The following is a 13,719-nucleotide window of genomic DNA, read 5'->3' as shown; positions in this document are numbered from 1 at the left end:
AAGTTGTCAATCGCATCAGAGTTTTACATTCAACGTAGGATAAGGGCTTTTGCCAACTTCGACTGGTCTGACTTTGCCGTGTCATTGGGTTACCCGCATTTTGTTCCGTGCACGCAGGGGTATTCTGGATTTGGCCCTAACCGCAGCGGACAAATATGCCCTAAGCTTGCTTCCGACTGCGTTGAAAGGCACGGGGCTTACAAGTAACGAAGGGCCGGCAACCGACTACCGTGGTGGCCCCCAACACCCATCAAATGGCATTCCCCCTGCGTTTAAGATGCCGCGCCCAGCTGGCCTGCACAGCACACCGGCCGCACCACAGGAGGTGCAGCTGCAGTCCGGCATTGCTGGTGTAGCCACTAGCTGGGATGCCAGCTTGAAGGAGATTCTCGCTGCCCTGGAGCCGGAGACACGGACACTCAAACCCGTAAGAGACTGCTTGCCATGCCGCCCCACTTAAATACATAGTCTGTGTTCTGACCGCTTGCGCCTATGTACCCCGCAACCCAGGCCAAGTTGCGTGACCACAAATACCCGAATCAAAATCACGGCATGCCCACCAATACGGTGATCCCTTCACCACGGCGGGAACTCGATGAGGCACTCATCACCCTACCTGGTGGCACTCGGCGCAACAAGAGCAGCGTGCCAGCTTATGCCAATGCCTTTAAGGGGGTTAGCCGTCAGGGCCGGCGGGCTGAGACGCAGCAGGTGCGTGTTGAATGGATTGGGGCTGGCGGGTCCTAATAACGAGCATCTGTACTGGTATAGTTGCAAATGCTTGCGAATAATCCTATACGTTAGCCAACTGTACAGCATTTTTTATGATCCCCTCATTTGCACCCTCAATAACCATACATTGGATGTTACAGGTGCCTGTGCATTCCGGGGCGTCGCAACCTTTGGATATACAGTATGATATGGTTCCAGGCGTAAAGCTGGCTTGGGCTGGGCCGGCGAGTGGAACGTACAGCACAACAGGCTTTGGCAGTAGTCCAAAGAAGTACACAAGCCAACTTGTGGGTCGCGTGAGCCCGCATTACGCTGGCACGCCCGCTCTGCAGCAAACTATGAGCACACCGGCTGGTAACCAGGTGTGCCTCGCGATGGTCCAGAGGGGTAGTCACTGGGCGCCCTTTGGGTCATGTGACGTCGCTTACCACGGCCAGGGCGTCGGTTGCTTGGGAAGGCAGCCGGCCGAGTAATGTGGAATTCTCGAGCCGCAACTGACTTCTCATGGACGGTTAATTGAAACTTTTGCACATTACTTGAACCCCGTCCCTGCATTCCAGTAGTGTTCAAAAATCATTGCCAGAAAGCGCGTCCGCAATACGTAAACGCCGCCAACGATACCAGGCGACTGCTTGGGTGCCAAGCGGTTCATTTAATTGGTCTGGGGAATGGCTGTGTGATGCGTACCGTAATCTGACTGATCCGCATGACCGTTGCGCCTGCTGTCGACAGGACCAGCTTCACCTTCCCGAGATTGCAAACGGCAACAGTCACAGTGCAGCTCACCAGCAAGGAAGCTTCAGGGGCAGCAATTACGCTCTCCCCACCTTCCAATCCTGGACCCCAGGCACGTCAACACCGGGCACAGCCAGTCATGCCCGACGGGCGCTACCGTACGTCTCCACAAATACATCTTCCTTGGCCAAGCCCTTGACGGTGCAGTATCATCCAGTACTCAGATCTCCGTCGCTGGGGCCAGGGCCTGGGTCACCGTATACTCAGCCTGTGGCAACGGCATCAGCCGTTGCCGCGGGTCCGCGGGGGACTCCGCAACGGCCTGCGACCGACCAGGGGTCCCCTGCGCAACAGGCGGCAGGCGGTGTGGGTCCCGGCGAGGCCACGCGGCTTTACCCGCGTACTGCTTATGGCGGCCAGCCGCATCGCCTGCCTCACACACCGCCGGAGGTGGCGGCGGAGGTGGCGCGGCTGCGCCACGCGCAGGAGTTGGACGGGGTGATTTATGGAATTCGGAACGAGTTGATACAGGCGGCAGCTCCCCGGTTGGACCCACCTGTTAAGGTTAGTTGATGCTTCGCGAGAATTTGCAATTGTCTTTTTGCATCAAGGCTGCATCGTTAGCGCAGTGGGTGACAGTATCTGGCGGCAATCCATCCTAAATCCATCCTAAACACGGTACACGGCACTTTTCACAAGGCGACGTTTGCCATAGTAACCATATTGACTTCTATCTCCGACATACAGCGCCTGTTGTGCATACGTCTTCGTTAGGGCAGTCTGGCCGACTGTGTTGCTGGATCGTGTTCGGGCTGCCTCGTGCCATGTTTCTCCTGATAGCTTGGCCCTCGGCGCACTCTTCGCCTTGTTTTAGCCCTCAAAAGCTGTGCACACAATAGGGCTTTCTGTTGCGCGCGGCGTGTTGTTTTCCCCGCAGTCCAAGTTCCTGCAGTTGTACGAGGACCCCAACCGCCCACTCGCAAAACTGAATCCAAAGCAGCTCTTGGGCGAAGTTGCTCCATCCTCCCAGCACCACCGGCGGCACCGTCCGCACGCTATCGCCACGGACAAGCCCGAGGTCAGTTCAGATGGCAGGCCGCCGTCCCCCATGGCCAGCAGCAGCCGTTCGCCCATGTACGAGCGGCGGTTACGGCCCCTGCCCACCGATATTCAGGAGGATGCTGCAGCTGCCCAGTCGGCGGCTGATATGGGCGATAGGGCTGATAACCAGGAAATTGACGCGCTGCCCAACGTCCATTTGCGACCACCGGAGCTTCCTGGCGAGGCCGGAATGCGGTCCGGACATGACCAGGGTATTGGTGCGGAGGCGGAAGAAGAGACGGAAAGTCCTGACCGGTCCACACCTAGGTCATCGTTGATCGACCGGGAGGATACGACATTGACGATGGCAGACTTCAGAGCCCTGTCAGATGGCGGTCTCTCTGTGGCATTGGCTACTGCCGGGGAGGGCACTGTGGGAACGGAAGGGGTGGAACAACTCGGGGCCGCAGCTGAAGATGTGGCGCCTGCGGATGGCCAGGCGGCTGGGCCGCAGGAATATGGACAGCAGCAGGACGGGTCAGTCCCGCCGCCAGTAATCCTGGCGCCTTCAGACGAGGCAGCTGGCGCAAGTCTGCAAGGGGCACCCGAGGCCGGAGTTCCCGATCAGCAACTCGATGAGGTTTTGGAGCAGGCGCAACCGCGTCCGCCAGCGGCAGGGCCATCTACAGAGGTCACGGCGGAGACATGTCCAGAGCCAGCGGCCTTGGAGTATATGGCAGGTCCGCTGCCGAGCAGCGATGTGGGTGTGACGGTTCAGGCTGGGGCTCCTGAATGCGCCGGGGAGGCTGAGCCTGAATCCGGCGATGCAGCCGTGCCCGAAAGTACGCCTAAAGAGGACATGGACTTGCTGCAGGATGCTGGGGGCACCTCGAGCCTGGACAGGGTTGCCGGAGCCCCCTCAGCAATGCCAGAAGTGTGCAAGATGGATGAGGACGGTGCAGAGTTGGGCTCAGGCGATGCAGCGAAGGAGCCAGAGTCCCAGGCGGCTGTCCAGGCACCTGAAATTGCAGTCGTCCCACAAGGGGATGGAGACGAAGCGTCCCCCACCGTGAGCGGCACGGGTCCTACGGATGCACAGGAACCGGAGGGTGCAGCTGCGGAGTCGAGGCAAGAGGCGACAGCGGACGTTGCGGATCTAGAGGGTGCCCAGGCAGGGGCGGAGTTAAATCCCTCCGGGTCCAGCGAGTGCCAGCCCCTGGAGTCATCTGAAACCATGGCCATATCGGCATCGGAGGCCACGACGGCCGCGGATGCCTTCGTGTACTCCCTGCCTCCGGGCGTGACCCCGGAGATGGCCAGAGCCTCCGCCGTGTGCATCCAGACGCATGCGCGCGGTTACCAGGCTCGGCGCCGGATGGCAGTGATGCGGAAGGAGCGCGAAGCAGTGAAGGCCCAGCCAGAACAGGTATTGCAGCCGGAAATCCTGCCCAGCCCCAGCACGTCGCTGACCAAATCGGAATACGAGCTGCCACAGGGTGTTACACCCGAAATGGCTCGCGCAGCAATCGTCCGCATACAATCGCACGCACGTGGGTATTTTGCCCGGCGCCATGTGGCGGAGCTGCGCCGCGGGCGTGAGGCAGGACAGGCTGCCCTGGCAACAGCAGTTACGGCAGCCACGACGCGTAAGCTGGAGGGCTATGAGCTGAAGGAAGGGGTCTCGGTTGAGGTAGCAGAAGCGGCAGCCATTCGCGTGCAGGCGCACATGCGGGGGCACCTGGCTCGACGCCGAGTCAGACACATGCGCGCCGAGCTGTCGCCCTCTGCAGAGCCTGCATCTGAGCCGGAACAGGAGGCGTCGCGCGGCGCGGCCACAGGTGAAGGGCCAGCTGAGGAGGACACAACGCTGCGGGAACAGGGCGAGGCGGTGTCAAATCGTGCCGGGGCCACAGAACCGGCCCAGCCGCCAGTTGCGTCAGAGCCCGAGGAGCTCACTATCGACGCGCTCAAGGCCGCACTAGACGAGGAGCAGCAGGATGCGGATGCAGAGGCGGCGGCTGCGCTGTCGGATGCTGTCGCTGAGGAGCCAGCGATGCTGGACATGTCCGACCCGGCTGCGGTGGCTGCTGCGGCTGCTAAGAGTGCCATCCGGCTGCTGGAGGACGGGAGCTACGGGCTGGACGGCGTCGTCGACACGACCGCAGCTGTCGACCAGACAGCGGCTGAGGCCAGCATGGCCCGCCTGGCCGCCAGCTCTGCGCGCACATCGGCCATGTTCCAGGGCGCCGGCGCCGAGATGCGCTTCAGTGATGATGAAGCCTCGGCACTGGAGCTCATAGATAACCTGGACGGCCTATTGCAGGGTGATGACGAGGCAGCGGCGGCGGCGGCGGCCGTTGCAGCTGCCGCCGCGCCCGCAGATGGTGAGATGGTGTCCATCTCCGCTGACGGTGTCAGCGAACCGCAAGCGTTGGGCACGGGCGGCAGCGGTGGTGGCATCGCCGGTGACCCGATGGACCGTACAGAACCGGGCGGCGTGCGGGTGCTGGCGAGCAAGTACGAGGTACAGCACGTGGTTGGCGAAGGCGCGTACGGTATGGTGATGAAGTGCAAGGTTCGCGGCACGGAGCCTGTGCAATGGGTGGCCATCAAGGAATTTAAGATCGACGATAACGACCCTGACGCGGAGGATGTCAAGCGCACCAGCTTGCGCGAAGTGGCTGTGCTGGAGGCGTTGCAACACCCGCACGTCGTGGGTTTTGTAGACAAGTAAGTGGGCTATGCGCGCGGCATGCGACTTAGGATTAGTTCCCCAGTGATTAAGCCCTCAATGCGAAGTTCAAAGAGGCCCGTGCGAAATGCTGTAGGCGCTGCAATCCCCATCGTTTCCCTCACTTGAGGGACAAGTACGATGTACAAAATTGCCTAATTTCTATCCCCAATTTGCAGGTTCATGGTAGGCGACCGGCTGTTTATTGTGATGGAGTTCCTGCCCTGCAACCTGTTGGAACTCCTCGAGGCGCAGCCGGGCGGCATGGACCGGGACGCGGTGCGGCTCATCATGTTCCAGCTGTGCTCGGCGATTGCCTTCATTCATCGTAAGGTACGACACAAGGGCGGTGTGGGGATGACAAGCCAGGGCTTGACGCGTTTGGAAATATAATGAGCCAGGGACGAGAACGTGAAGTCGTCGGCAACTCGGATGGGAGGGCGTCGGCAACCTACACGCAATCCATGCATGTTGCCTTTGTTGTTTGTACAGGGTATGGTGTACCGGGACATCAAGCCCGAGAATCTGCTGGTGGACGAACACGGCACCGTCAAGTTGTGTGACTTTGGCTTCGCCAGGTACCTGCCCTCTGGCCCCAGCTCACACCTCACTGACTACGTCGCCACCCGCTGGTACCGCGCGCCGGAGCTACTGCTTGGGCCACCCTACCGGGATGCGCTAGGAAAGCACGTCCAGTACATGTACGGGCCGCCGGTGGTGAGTCATCGCCGTCGCACTGTTGAATAGAGTCCTGCGAGGTTGTTTGGAACTTGGCCGCCACGCATCCCTGCCAAGCCGTCGTTTGGATGCCAAATGCCTCTTCGAACCGCTGCTTACGTTTCGTGTAGACCCACCATGCTTGTGTCTGGTCCCTTTCGTGCATGCATGGTTCCTGGTTCCTACCCAAAGACTCGCCGCCGGCCAGAACCAGACCGTGTTTTCCAGCCTCCTTCACGCTTCCCTTGTTGCCTCCTCACTCTTCCATCACGCCCCGGATGTGCAAACCTCGCTCCGTAGGACATGTGGGCCGTTGGTTGCCTGATGGGCGAGCTGCTGGACGGCGAGCCACTGTTCGCGGGTGACTCGGACCTGGACCAGCTGTACCGTGTGCAGCAGATCCTGGGACCCATGGCTCCCAGCCACCAGTACATGTTTTATGCCAACCCGCACAACACCGGTATCGTCTTTAACATTAAGCAGCCCATGACGCTGGGGGCGCGCTACCGTGGCAAAGTCTCGGACGTGGAACTTAGCTTCATGTTGGGACTTCTGGAAATGGACCCTGACAAGCGCCTTACTGGCGAGCAGTGCCTGCAGCACCCTTACCTGGTGGACCTTGCCACGGCCGCGAATGCGGCAACCACTCCTTCGCCCAGCGACTCGATTGTGGCCACTTCCACGAACCTCAGCGTGGATGACGGCGGCAGCGGCGGTGGCGATGCCAGGTTTCCGGCGCCGCTGGCCACCGGAGGGGATGCCGGTGAGGCGTCCGTCCGTGGTGAGGCGGCAGTGGAGGGTTGTGGCCAGGCAGACGGCACTCCGGTTGGTGGTGCGTCACGCGAAGGGCTTCAGAGCAGGGGTTTGGAGAAAATGGGTTCGCTTACACGGGCGGCAAGCTCGTTGACGCGGGGTGGGAGATCAGTTAGTAGGGGGGGCAGCATCAGCCCAGTAATGATGCCGCCTATGAGCAGTAGCCCGGTGCCAGGCGCGGGGCCGCAGCGTGGCCTGTCGAAGCTACACGCTAACGACAACGGGCATGTTGTAATTGTGGAGGGCGAGGTGGATGACGAGGAGGAGCGCGGAATGGCTGGGGGCATGGCTGCGGTTAAGAGTATGAGCGCATTGGCAGAGGTCGCTGCAGCGGTTAGCGAGATTGAGCCGCTCGACGAGGCATGAAGTTAACTACCTGCGGGATGCGTGCGTGCTGTCCTGCGGCTGCGGGTGGAAGATAGAGGGAAGGCGCGCTGGATTGCAGCGTGGCGACTTGTTCCGCCATGGTCGAGATGGCGTGGCAGTGAGGCGGCATGTGCTGGGCGCTGGGAGTTGCGTCTAAGTTGTTTGCGGATCATGGGTCTGTATGTTGGGGGAACGTCTTTGCATCGCTGCGTTGCCCTGTGTCTTGAATGTATGGCTATTACGGTGGTTGCGCGGCGGCCGCGGCTTGCGGGATGCATGGAGATTAGGCTATGAGAAAGTATTATTACACATGCATGCGGCAGTGATGATCAACGCCGTGCTTTGGCGCGCCGGGATTGTGGTGGGTCTTGCCGTCTGTGCGAGCGCACAGGCGTGTATCAGCCTAGTTGGTCTACAGGGTTTGAGTATGCCATTGCCTAGACGCAAGCTTATGACTCAATCAGCCTTGCCGTCTACTGTTGCCATAAGAAACGGAAATGACATCTGCCTGTCCGAGTGAGAACGCTGCTGCCGCTTACCAACAAGTGGCTTCACCGCTGTACGAAGATTACTTAAAAGGTGGCTATGCGCTGTCACATGCGCAGCCAGAACTCACCCACTGATAGGCCTATATTGCGTAAACAAGTCGATGGCTATAAACCAGGCCAGAGCGCTTAGACACGAGTTCGACGGGCCAGGCATCCTTGGCAGTTACGGGCCACTCCACGGTGTGCGGCGTCCGTTCATTTCGCCCCACGTGGAGCGGGAAAGCATCTTCCTTCACAGCCCCTTGGACAGGCGCTCCGCCACGACGCTGAGCGAGTCACCGGTGTACGCGTTGTTGACCTGTATTGTTTCGTTGCACGGCAGGGCGATAGTAATGATGGGTATAGGCTTCATCAGGCCGTTTGGTCTTTCTTTCATCACGGATACAATGTAGCAGGCGTAGGGATGTTAGTTCTTTTCTCCTGTGACACAGCACGAATGCATTCGGACATGTAATGGTACCCGGATGTTGGTTGCTGCGCGGCTTGGGAAGTACATGGCATGTGTCTACAATGTTGGTATTTCAGCTGTCTGCTGCTGCATACCTGGGCCAGCGTTTCTGTTGATTGATTCGAAATGACCCCAAAGGTGGCCAGGACTACGATGCCCAGTGCAGCAGCGACCACGCCGGCACCTGGTGGACAGGGATAGCATATGCACAGGGTTCTAATTCAGTGTGCTGCTGGTTTGTTGTGCTGCTGAGGCGGCGGATAATATTGGGGTGACCTAATGGGTGTTGCATGCAAAGCTGTTTTTAAGTATTGATGGCCTGGACAGTCAGTATTTGCGGTCTGGATAAACGCAAGGCTTCCTGCAACCGGGCCTCCTCTCACCCTGAACACCGCCAAGGCCGGATGAAGCTACAGCGCTAGCGGTCGGTGAGCTGTAGTACGCCTTGCTCTGCGGTGGCGGATGGCGGGGCAGCAAGTTGCAAAGCGAGCGAAGGTCTCGAAGCCAACAGGGATATCCGGCAATCCCGCTTCTACTCTGCGCATAGCGACACGCTCCGCACATAGAAATCCGTATGCCATTGAGACACTTTTCCTCCCAACATCCAGTATCGAATTCGAGTATCCAGACGGGTCCCAGACAGTTCGTGGACGTTCAAAGCTGCTTACGCTTGTGGGAAATATGTTCTGCCGCCCGCTGTTGTCCTTGCCAATGAACCCACGCTCGTCAAGCGACCTGCACGAAAAGGTATTATTAATTGACCTGTCTCATATCGGCGTCCTGAAGGAACACTCGCCAACCGTTCCGCTGTAAAGCTTTACGGAAGGCCTGGGATACGAAAGTGGAGGATGACAATAACAGATCATCCCACGTACCCTCCACTTGGGGGCTTCTTTGCATAAAGGGTCACATTTCGCAGCTTGTTCCGACCTGGCGTCGCCAGGACCTGCGAATAATCCTCTAAGCTTATCACTTTCATAAAAGAACGGGAATTGCACCTAGACGACATCGCATTTACCGTGCGAGTGCAGGCGGCTGGTTTGCACAAGGACAACATGATGTCGCTCCTGTCGGCTTCAGGAAGAATTCGCATGCGCAGTGTAATTATCAGTTTAAAAGTAGTACATGAAAGTCCCAGGATTTGGTTCTGCTTACGTGGCGACTACAGCCACGCAAGCCATTGCAACGTTTAACTGCATACCCTCCACCGTAGCTCTTGGTCTATTGCCAACGGCAGATTTCCATACAGTTACTGTGGATCTTTGGAGGCAGGCTGTATAGTCCGGTGATGGCTGCCACTATTGCTGCGGTGCCAGATTAAGGCTAATTTCATGCTGGCCAGAATCAAACACGTTGGTAGCATGAAGGCGTCCTGTAAAGGTAACAAGTTGGCGATCATAAGGTGGCTATGCCGCAACACAGGTAACACAGGTTCGCTCGCGAAGCCATCCGGCATTCGGCAGGAGCACTCGCAAGAACCAACGTTGACGGCCACATCCCCCCTGCGGACACTCCAATAACACACTGACACTTCTCCTAGTTTCCAGAGTACACGCGTACACGTACATATACTAAAATGGTCCCTTCGTACGCTTACTCGCAAACTGTTTCGTTCATTATGGGATAGCTGCACTACATGAACCAATAGATCCTTTCTATGGTGACGGCTCAGACCTGGACGCCGCTGGCGCCAACACCACGACTGAGCTGACCAGCAAATAACTGTATCGCCCACCACTATTTCACCACCATTCCCATTGCCACACGTGGCATCACACCAGCTGCGGAATGAGAACCACCGTACCACCGTCAACTGCCGCTTAAACCAAAATTGGCTTGACGAACGCCAGCACATCATCAAATTCTCGCTGGCACGCCTACAAGTGGGATTGAAGCAAGAAAAAGGGCAATTTAGTGATGGGTCCTCAGTAAAGTCGAGGAAGCGGCAGCCACCCGACTCACACTCATATCAGTGTTCGGACGTCGGCGATGTGTCTGCCTCAGGGTTTGAGGGTTTTGTTAGGGTTTTAGGGTCTTTAGTACAGAGGGGCAGGCAAAGCACACCCCTATGGGAGCAGGGTCGGGACACGTGAAGTTGGCAGACACACGCCCCCTTCATCCCAAGACATGCATACGCACCGACATCGCCCCCCACCCACCGAGTGCGCCATTCCCAGGTAAGTCTGGAACTCCACGTTGGCATCCAGGCTGAGCAACATCTGGTAGCTCCGACGCCCGAACTCGAAGGCGACCTGTACATGGTCACCCGTGGGGTAGCGGATGAGCGAATGAGAGGCGCCAGATGATTACTTATGGGCGGGTGAGGCGCCAGCGGCGAAACAATTACACAACACCAGCCTAGATAGCCGCCTTGCCATGGTAGGGAACGACTACACATTGTTCCAGACTCTCGACGCAAACACAGGAAGCGAATCCCTCTCATTATCACACTGCCGTGCAAGAAAGCGCTAAGATGATGTATGGAAGGGTTGATCTCTGCGCTTTGCCAGTCCGGCCGCCATTCATCCTTCCTTCCGTCTGCGCGAGACCCAAGGGCTCCAGCACACACCCAGCAGCAGGTATTCCCCCCATCAGGCAGCCGGCCCCGAACCCTTGCACATGTTAACATTGCGTGCCCAGCTTTCCCCGCTGCCACGCTGCGTTCCAAGCTCGACACCCCAGCCATGTCGCGGGGCTCCATCTCTCGTCCCTTCTCAACTCTCAACTGTGTAGCTCCCTCACTCTCTCCCTCCCTCCCTCCCGGCTACCGGGTGCTTCCAAGGTCTTGTCCACCTACTGTCTGGTCCGCATCTCCGTGGCACATGAAGATGGGTGTCTTGGAGTTGGCCTCCGAAACCAGGGGCTGCTCCTTGTGCAGTGGCACGTAGGCGCTCAGCGCTGCGGCGACCGAGCAAGGAGAACCGAGTTGCGAGGCAAGACGGCGAAAGCAGTACGAAAACCCAGGCGCCCACGCACGCATCGCAACCGGCGACGACCAGCAAGTTTCGGAACCGCGCCAAGCCCCTTGGCACAGATGCACATTCAAGCCGGGCCCGATACATTGCATAACTCGAGCCCATGACTATCATGTGGTAGCTGGGTTCCCTGGTAGCAATGCCGGGCGGACGAGCAAGGGCTCGTTCCGTTGGAGATATTCCCGATCGAAACTCCCCTCGCATGCTGACCCATCAGAGCGTTGACCACACTAAATCAGGCCCAATCCCTGCGCCCTCCCTCCGCTGAGCGACCTCTTCCTCATACCCCTTTCCCCAGCACCGCGCACCCTACTCCACTCTACTCCTTTTCCAATCGACCAACCCATCTCGTCCCATCCCGGCTCTACCGTTTTACCGCCCAATGTGTCACTTCCTGAAACTGCCCCCAGGACGCTGCCACGCCGCACGCACCGACAACCCCGCCCAGCTGAATGCTGGACCGCAACATCATGAGCGCCACCGCGCCGCCCTGAGAAAAGCCGCCGATCACTATCTTGGTGGAGGGTATCCCCGCCGCGATTTCCCTTTGGATCAGCTCCTCCACGTATCTGATGTCCCCAGGGGGAGAAGCAGAAGGGTGCAAGGTGCCAACAGAAGAAGGGCAGGGCAGGACAGGATGTCTGAAGGGTTGAAAAGGTTCCCGGCTGAAAAATCTGATTCTACTACGTATGGTGAAATGCCGGGCGTGTTTGCCCTCCGGCTCACCGTTGGCTTTCCCTGAGCCCGGCCCCGTCTTCGCCGCCCTGGATGTCCTCCAGGGATGCGATATCGTACCTGCGGGACAGGCATGCTTATCAGGAGACGGAGACCACGCGCGTACAGCGAGTGGCAGCAGCTGACTTGCTAAGGTACGTACCAGCCGGGCATGCTCATGCCAAAGTTGAGAGTAATCGGGCGCCGTGGCGCATGTGGAAAGATGAACTTGGTTCCTGGAAGAGATGCCTTGTACATGTATCTGTAAGGGAAACGCCCTGTTGTAATCCTCGACACCATATATTTGACCGTTTGCCAACACGTAAGGAAACACACCCTATATCGCTCCATCCATCACCAGTATCGCCAAGCCCATGTAGCATGATGAAAGTGCTAGTATGTGGCCCTGATGGATTAATCTCAATGGGCCTTGGATAGTTTAGCGCCATCGTGGAATGGGATGCACGCACACGAGTTGTAAAATTAAAACGCTTCTTAGATGAATGCGAGAACCTGGCTGAATGCGACAGGCCTCGCGCAAGCATTATTCCGCTAAATCCGGCCAGCACAAACAATACCAACACGTGGATCAGCGCCACCGTGCCGGTGTTAAAAATGCGAGTAAAACAATATCCCCATGCTGCAAGCATCCGCAATTGGATTATTGCAGTACGGTTCGTTGCCACAAACGGACGCCCGTGTACGGCACGGAGCCCGTCCTAGATGCCGTGGTGTTGTGAGTTCCTGCAAAGCACTCGGCACCAATCAGCTGCATCTACGCACTTGCATCAGATACAAAGTCGACATCCCTCCTTTCCGCATGAATTGGGTAGACGGCAATTCCCCGCATCGACCCCCTTGGCAAGCCAATCCCTTGGCTCAGCCAACCCTGCCACTATGAGCCACTGTAACGGACTGCAGAGCTTCGACACCTCATCTCACCAGTTCCAGGGCGTCTTCAAGGAGGTCAACGACTTCGCTGACCACGCCCCAGGTTGCGGAATCGGTGACGACGATGATGACCTCCTTTCTTGGAGGCTGCACCTCGAGCGTCAGGTGGATCCATCCGCCATCAATCCTTAGGCAAATGCGATCGTGGCTTGGATGTACTTTTGTCGTGTATCTCCTCGGCCCGTCGCCGCCCCGCAACCAATAGCAAAATGGCAGATTGTGCAGTGTGCTCATGGTCCGACGGTTCAGCAGTTGGAACGGCGCTCCCTAGACTATCCATACCTTCCCATGCTACACACGCCATGCCACCCAGTAGACCGGCTCCAACATCGGGGCGCGTTAGGTACACAGCCTCATGCTATCCATTGGTCCTCCTGACCTCATCTTACTCGCTGCTCGTCCTATCGTGGCCCCGGAACAGCGGGACTCTCTTCAGGCGCCTCCATTTGCGCCACCTTTAGCGCTACAACCTTTCGCCTTCCTGGGTCATTCAGATACAACACGACACACTCAGATGCAACGTGCCTTCCTGTACGAGCTACTTCTTGCTGCCCTTTCCGGCACCCTTTCCTTGCACAACCCCCAAACAGAAGCAGCTCGCTGAGGAACGCCAGGAGCAAATGAAGCTGCTGCGTACTTACAGGTAGGAAGTTGTACCGACCTACGGGGTCGTTTTACAAGCCATGCGCAACTCCGAACCCCCCACTTACATGAAATTCCAACTCCTACTGGGGGCATCCTACTGGCGACAGTGCGTGTAAGCCGCACCTTAGGACTGGCATCTTCCCTTTCCACACCTGATGTAATAAACGTACAGAGAGACACAGACAGACGTAAGCGATATTCCCTTCCGACAGAGATGAATAGCCTTACCCTCCTTAGCCCGGAATAGCCTTACCCTCCTTACCCTCCTTACCCTCCTTAGCCCGGAAACGCAACGCACGTGTG

At 58.0% G+C, this 13,719-nt stretch overlaps 2 protein-coding genes across 2 annotated transcripts; one reads left to right on the top strand and one right to left on the bottom strand.

Annotated features, from left to right (window-relative positions):
• Positions 1 to 322: 322 nt before the first annotated feature.
• On the top strand, positions 323 to 7,388 carry VOLCADRAFT_120976 (uncharacterized protein). Its single transcript, XM_002951700.1, has 10 exons — positions 323 to 427; positions 511 to 711; positions 873 to 1,094; positions 1,465 to 2,031; positions 2,405 to 4,973; positions 5,055 to 5,238; positions 5,419 to 5,572; positions 5,732 to 5,956; positions 6,257 to 6,719; positions 6,945 to 7,388. The coding sequence occupies exons 2-10, from the start codon at positions 553 to 555 to the stop codon at positions 7,133 to 7,135; spliced, it is 4,734 nt and encodes a 1,577-aa protein (XP_002951746.1). The 5' UTR covers positions 323 to 427; positions 511 to 552; the 3' UTR covers positions 7,136 to 7,388.
• Positions 7,389 to 9,499: 2,111 nt separating this feature from the next.
• Positions 9,500 to 12,407, bottom strand: VOLCADRAFT_81547 (uncharacterized protein). Its single transcript, XM_002951604.1, has 7 exons — positions 12,157 to 12,407; positions 11,984 to 12,082; positions 11,833 to 11,901; positions 11,539 to 11,675; positions 10,929 to 11,029; positions 10,291 to 10,383; positions 9,500 to 10,008 (listed from the first exon to the last, which is right to left on the bottom strand). The coding sequence occupies exons 1-7, from the start codon at positions 12,363 to 12,365 to the stop codon at positions 9,952 to 9,954; spliced, it is 765 nt and encodes a 254-aa protein (XP_002951650.1). The 5' UTR covers positions 12,366 to 12,407; the 3' UTR covers positions 9,500 to 9,951.
• Between the last annotated feature and the right edge of the window lie 1,312 nt (positions 12,408 to 13,719).

The sequence above is a fragment of the Volvox carteri genome (assembly GCF_000143455.1).
Source record: "Volvox carteri f. nagariensis unplaced genomic scaffold VOLCAscaffold_25, whole genome shotgun sequence".
Classification (NCBI taxonomy): domain Eukaryota; kingdom Viridiplantae; phylum Chlorophyta; class Chlorophyceae; order Chlamydomonadales; family Volvocaceae; genus Volvox; species Volvox carteri.
Note: the sequence above shows the minus strand (reverse complement) of the source record. Positions and strands in the feature narration are given on the sequence as shown.

Bases quoted from the DNA above. Each gene is read 5' to 3' on its own strand.
- VOLCADRAFT_120976 (XM_002951700.1), top strand. From the start codon at position 553: ATGCCCACCAATACGGTGATCCCTTCACCACGGCGGGAACTCGATGAG. The intron at 5,573-5,731 runs GTACGACACAAG...TTGTTTGTACAG, and splicing joins TTGCCTTCATTCATCGTAAG to GGTATGGTGTACCGGGACAT. The intron at 5,957-6,256 runs GTGAGTCATCGC...CTCGCTCCGTAG, and splicing joins ACATGTACGGGCCGCCGGTG to GACATGTGGGCCGTTGGTTG.
- VOLCADRAFT_81547 (XM_002951604.1), bottom strand. From the start codon at position 12,365: ATGCTTGCGCGAGGCCTGTCGCATTCAGCCAGGTTCTCGCATTCATCT. The intron at 12,083-12,156 runs GTGTGTTTCCTT...TTTCCCTTACAG, and splicing joins GATGGATGGAGCGATATAGG to ATACATGTACAAGGCATCTC. The intron at 10,384-10,928 runs GTAGGTGGACAA...GACCATGTACAG, and splicing joins ACGGAGATGCGGACCAGACA to GTCGCCTTCGAGTTCGGGCG.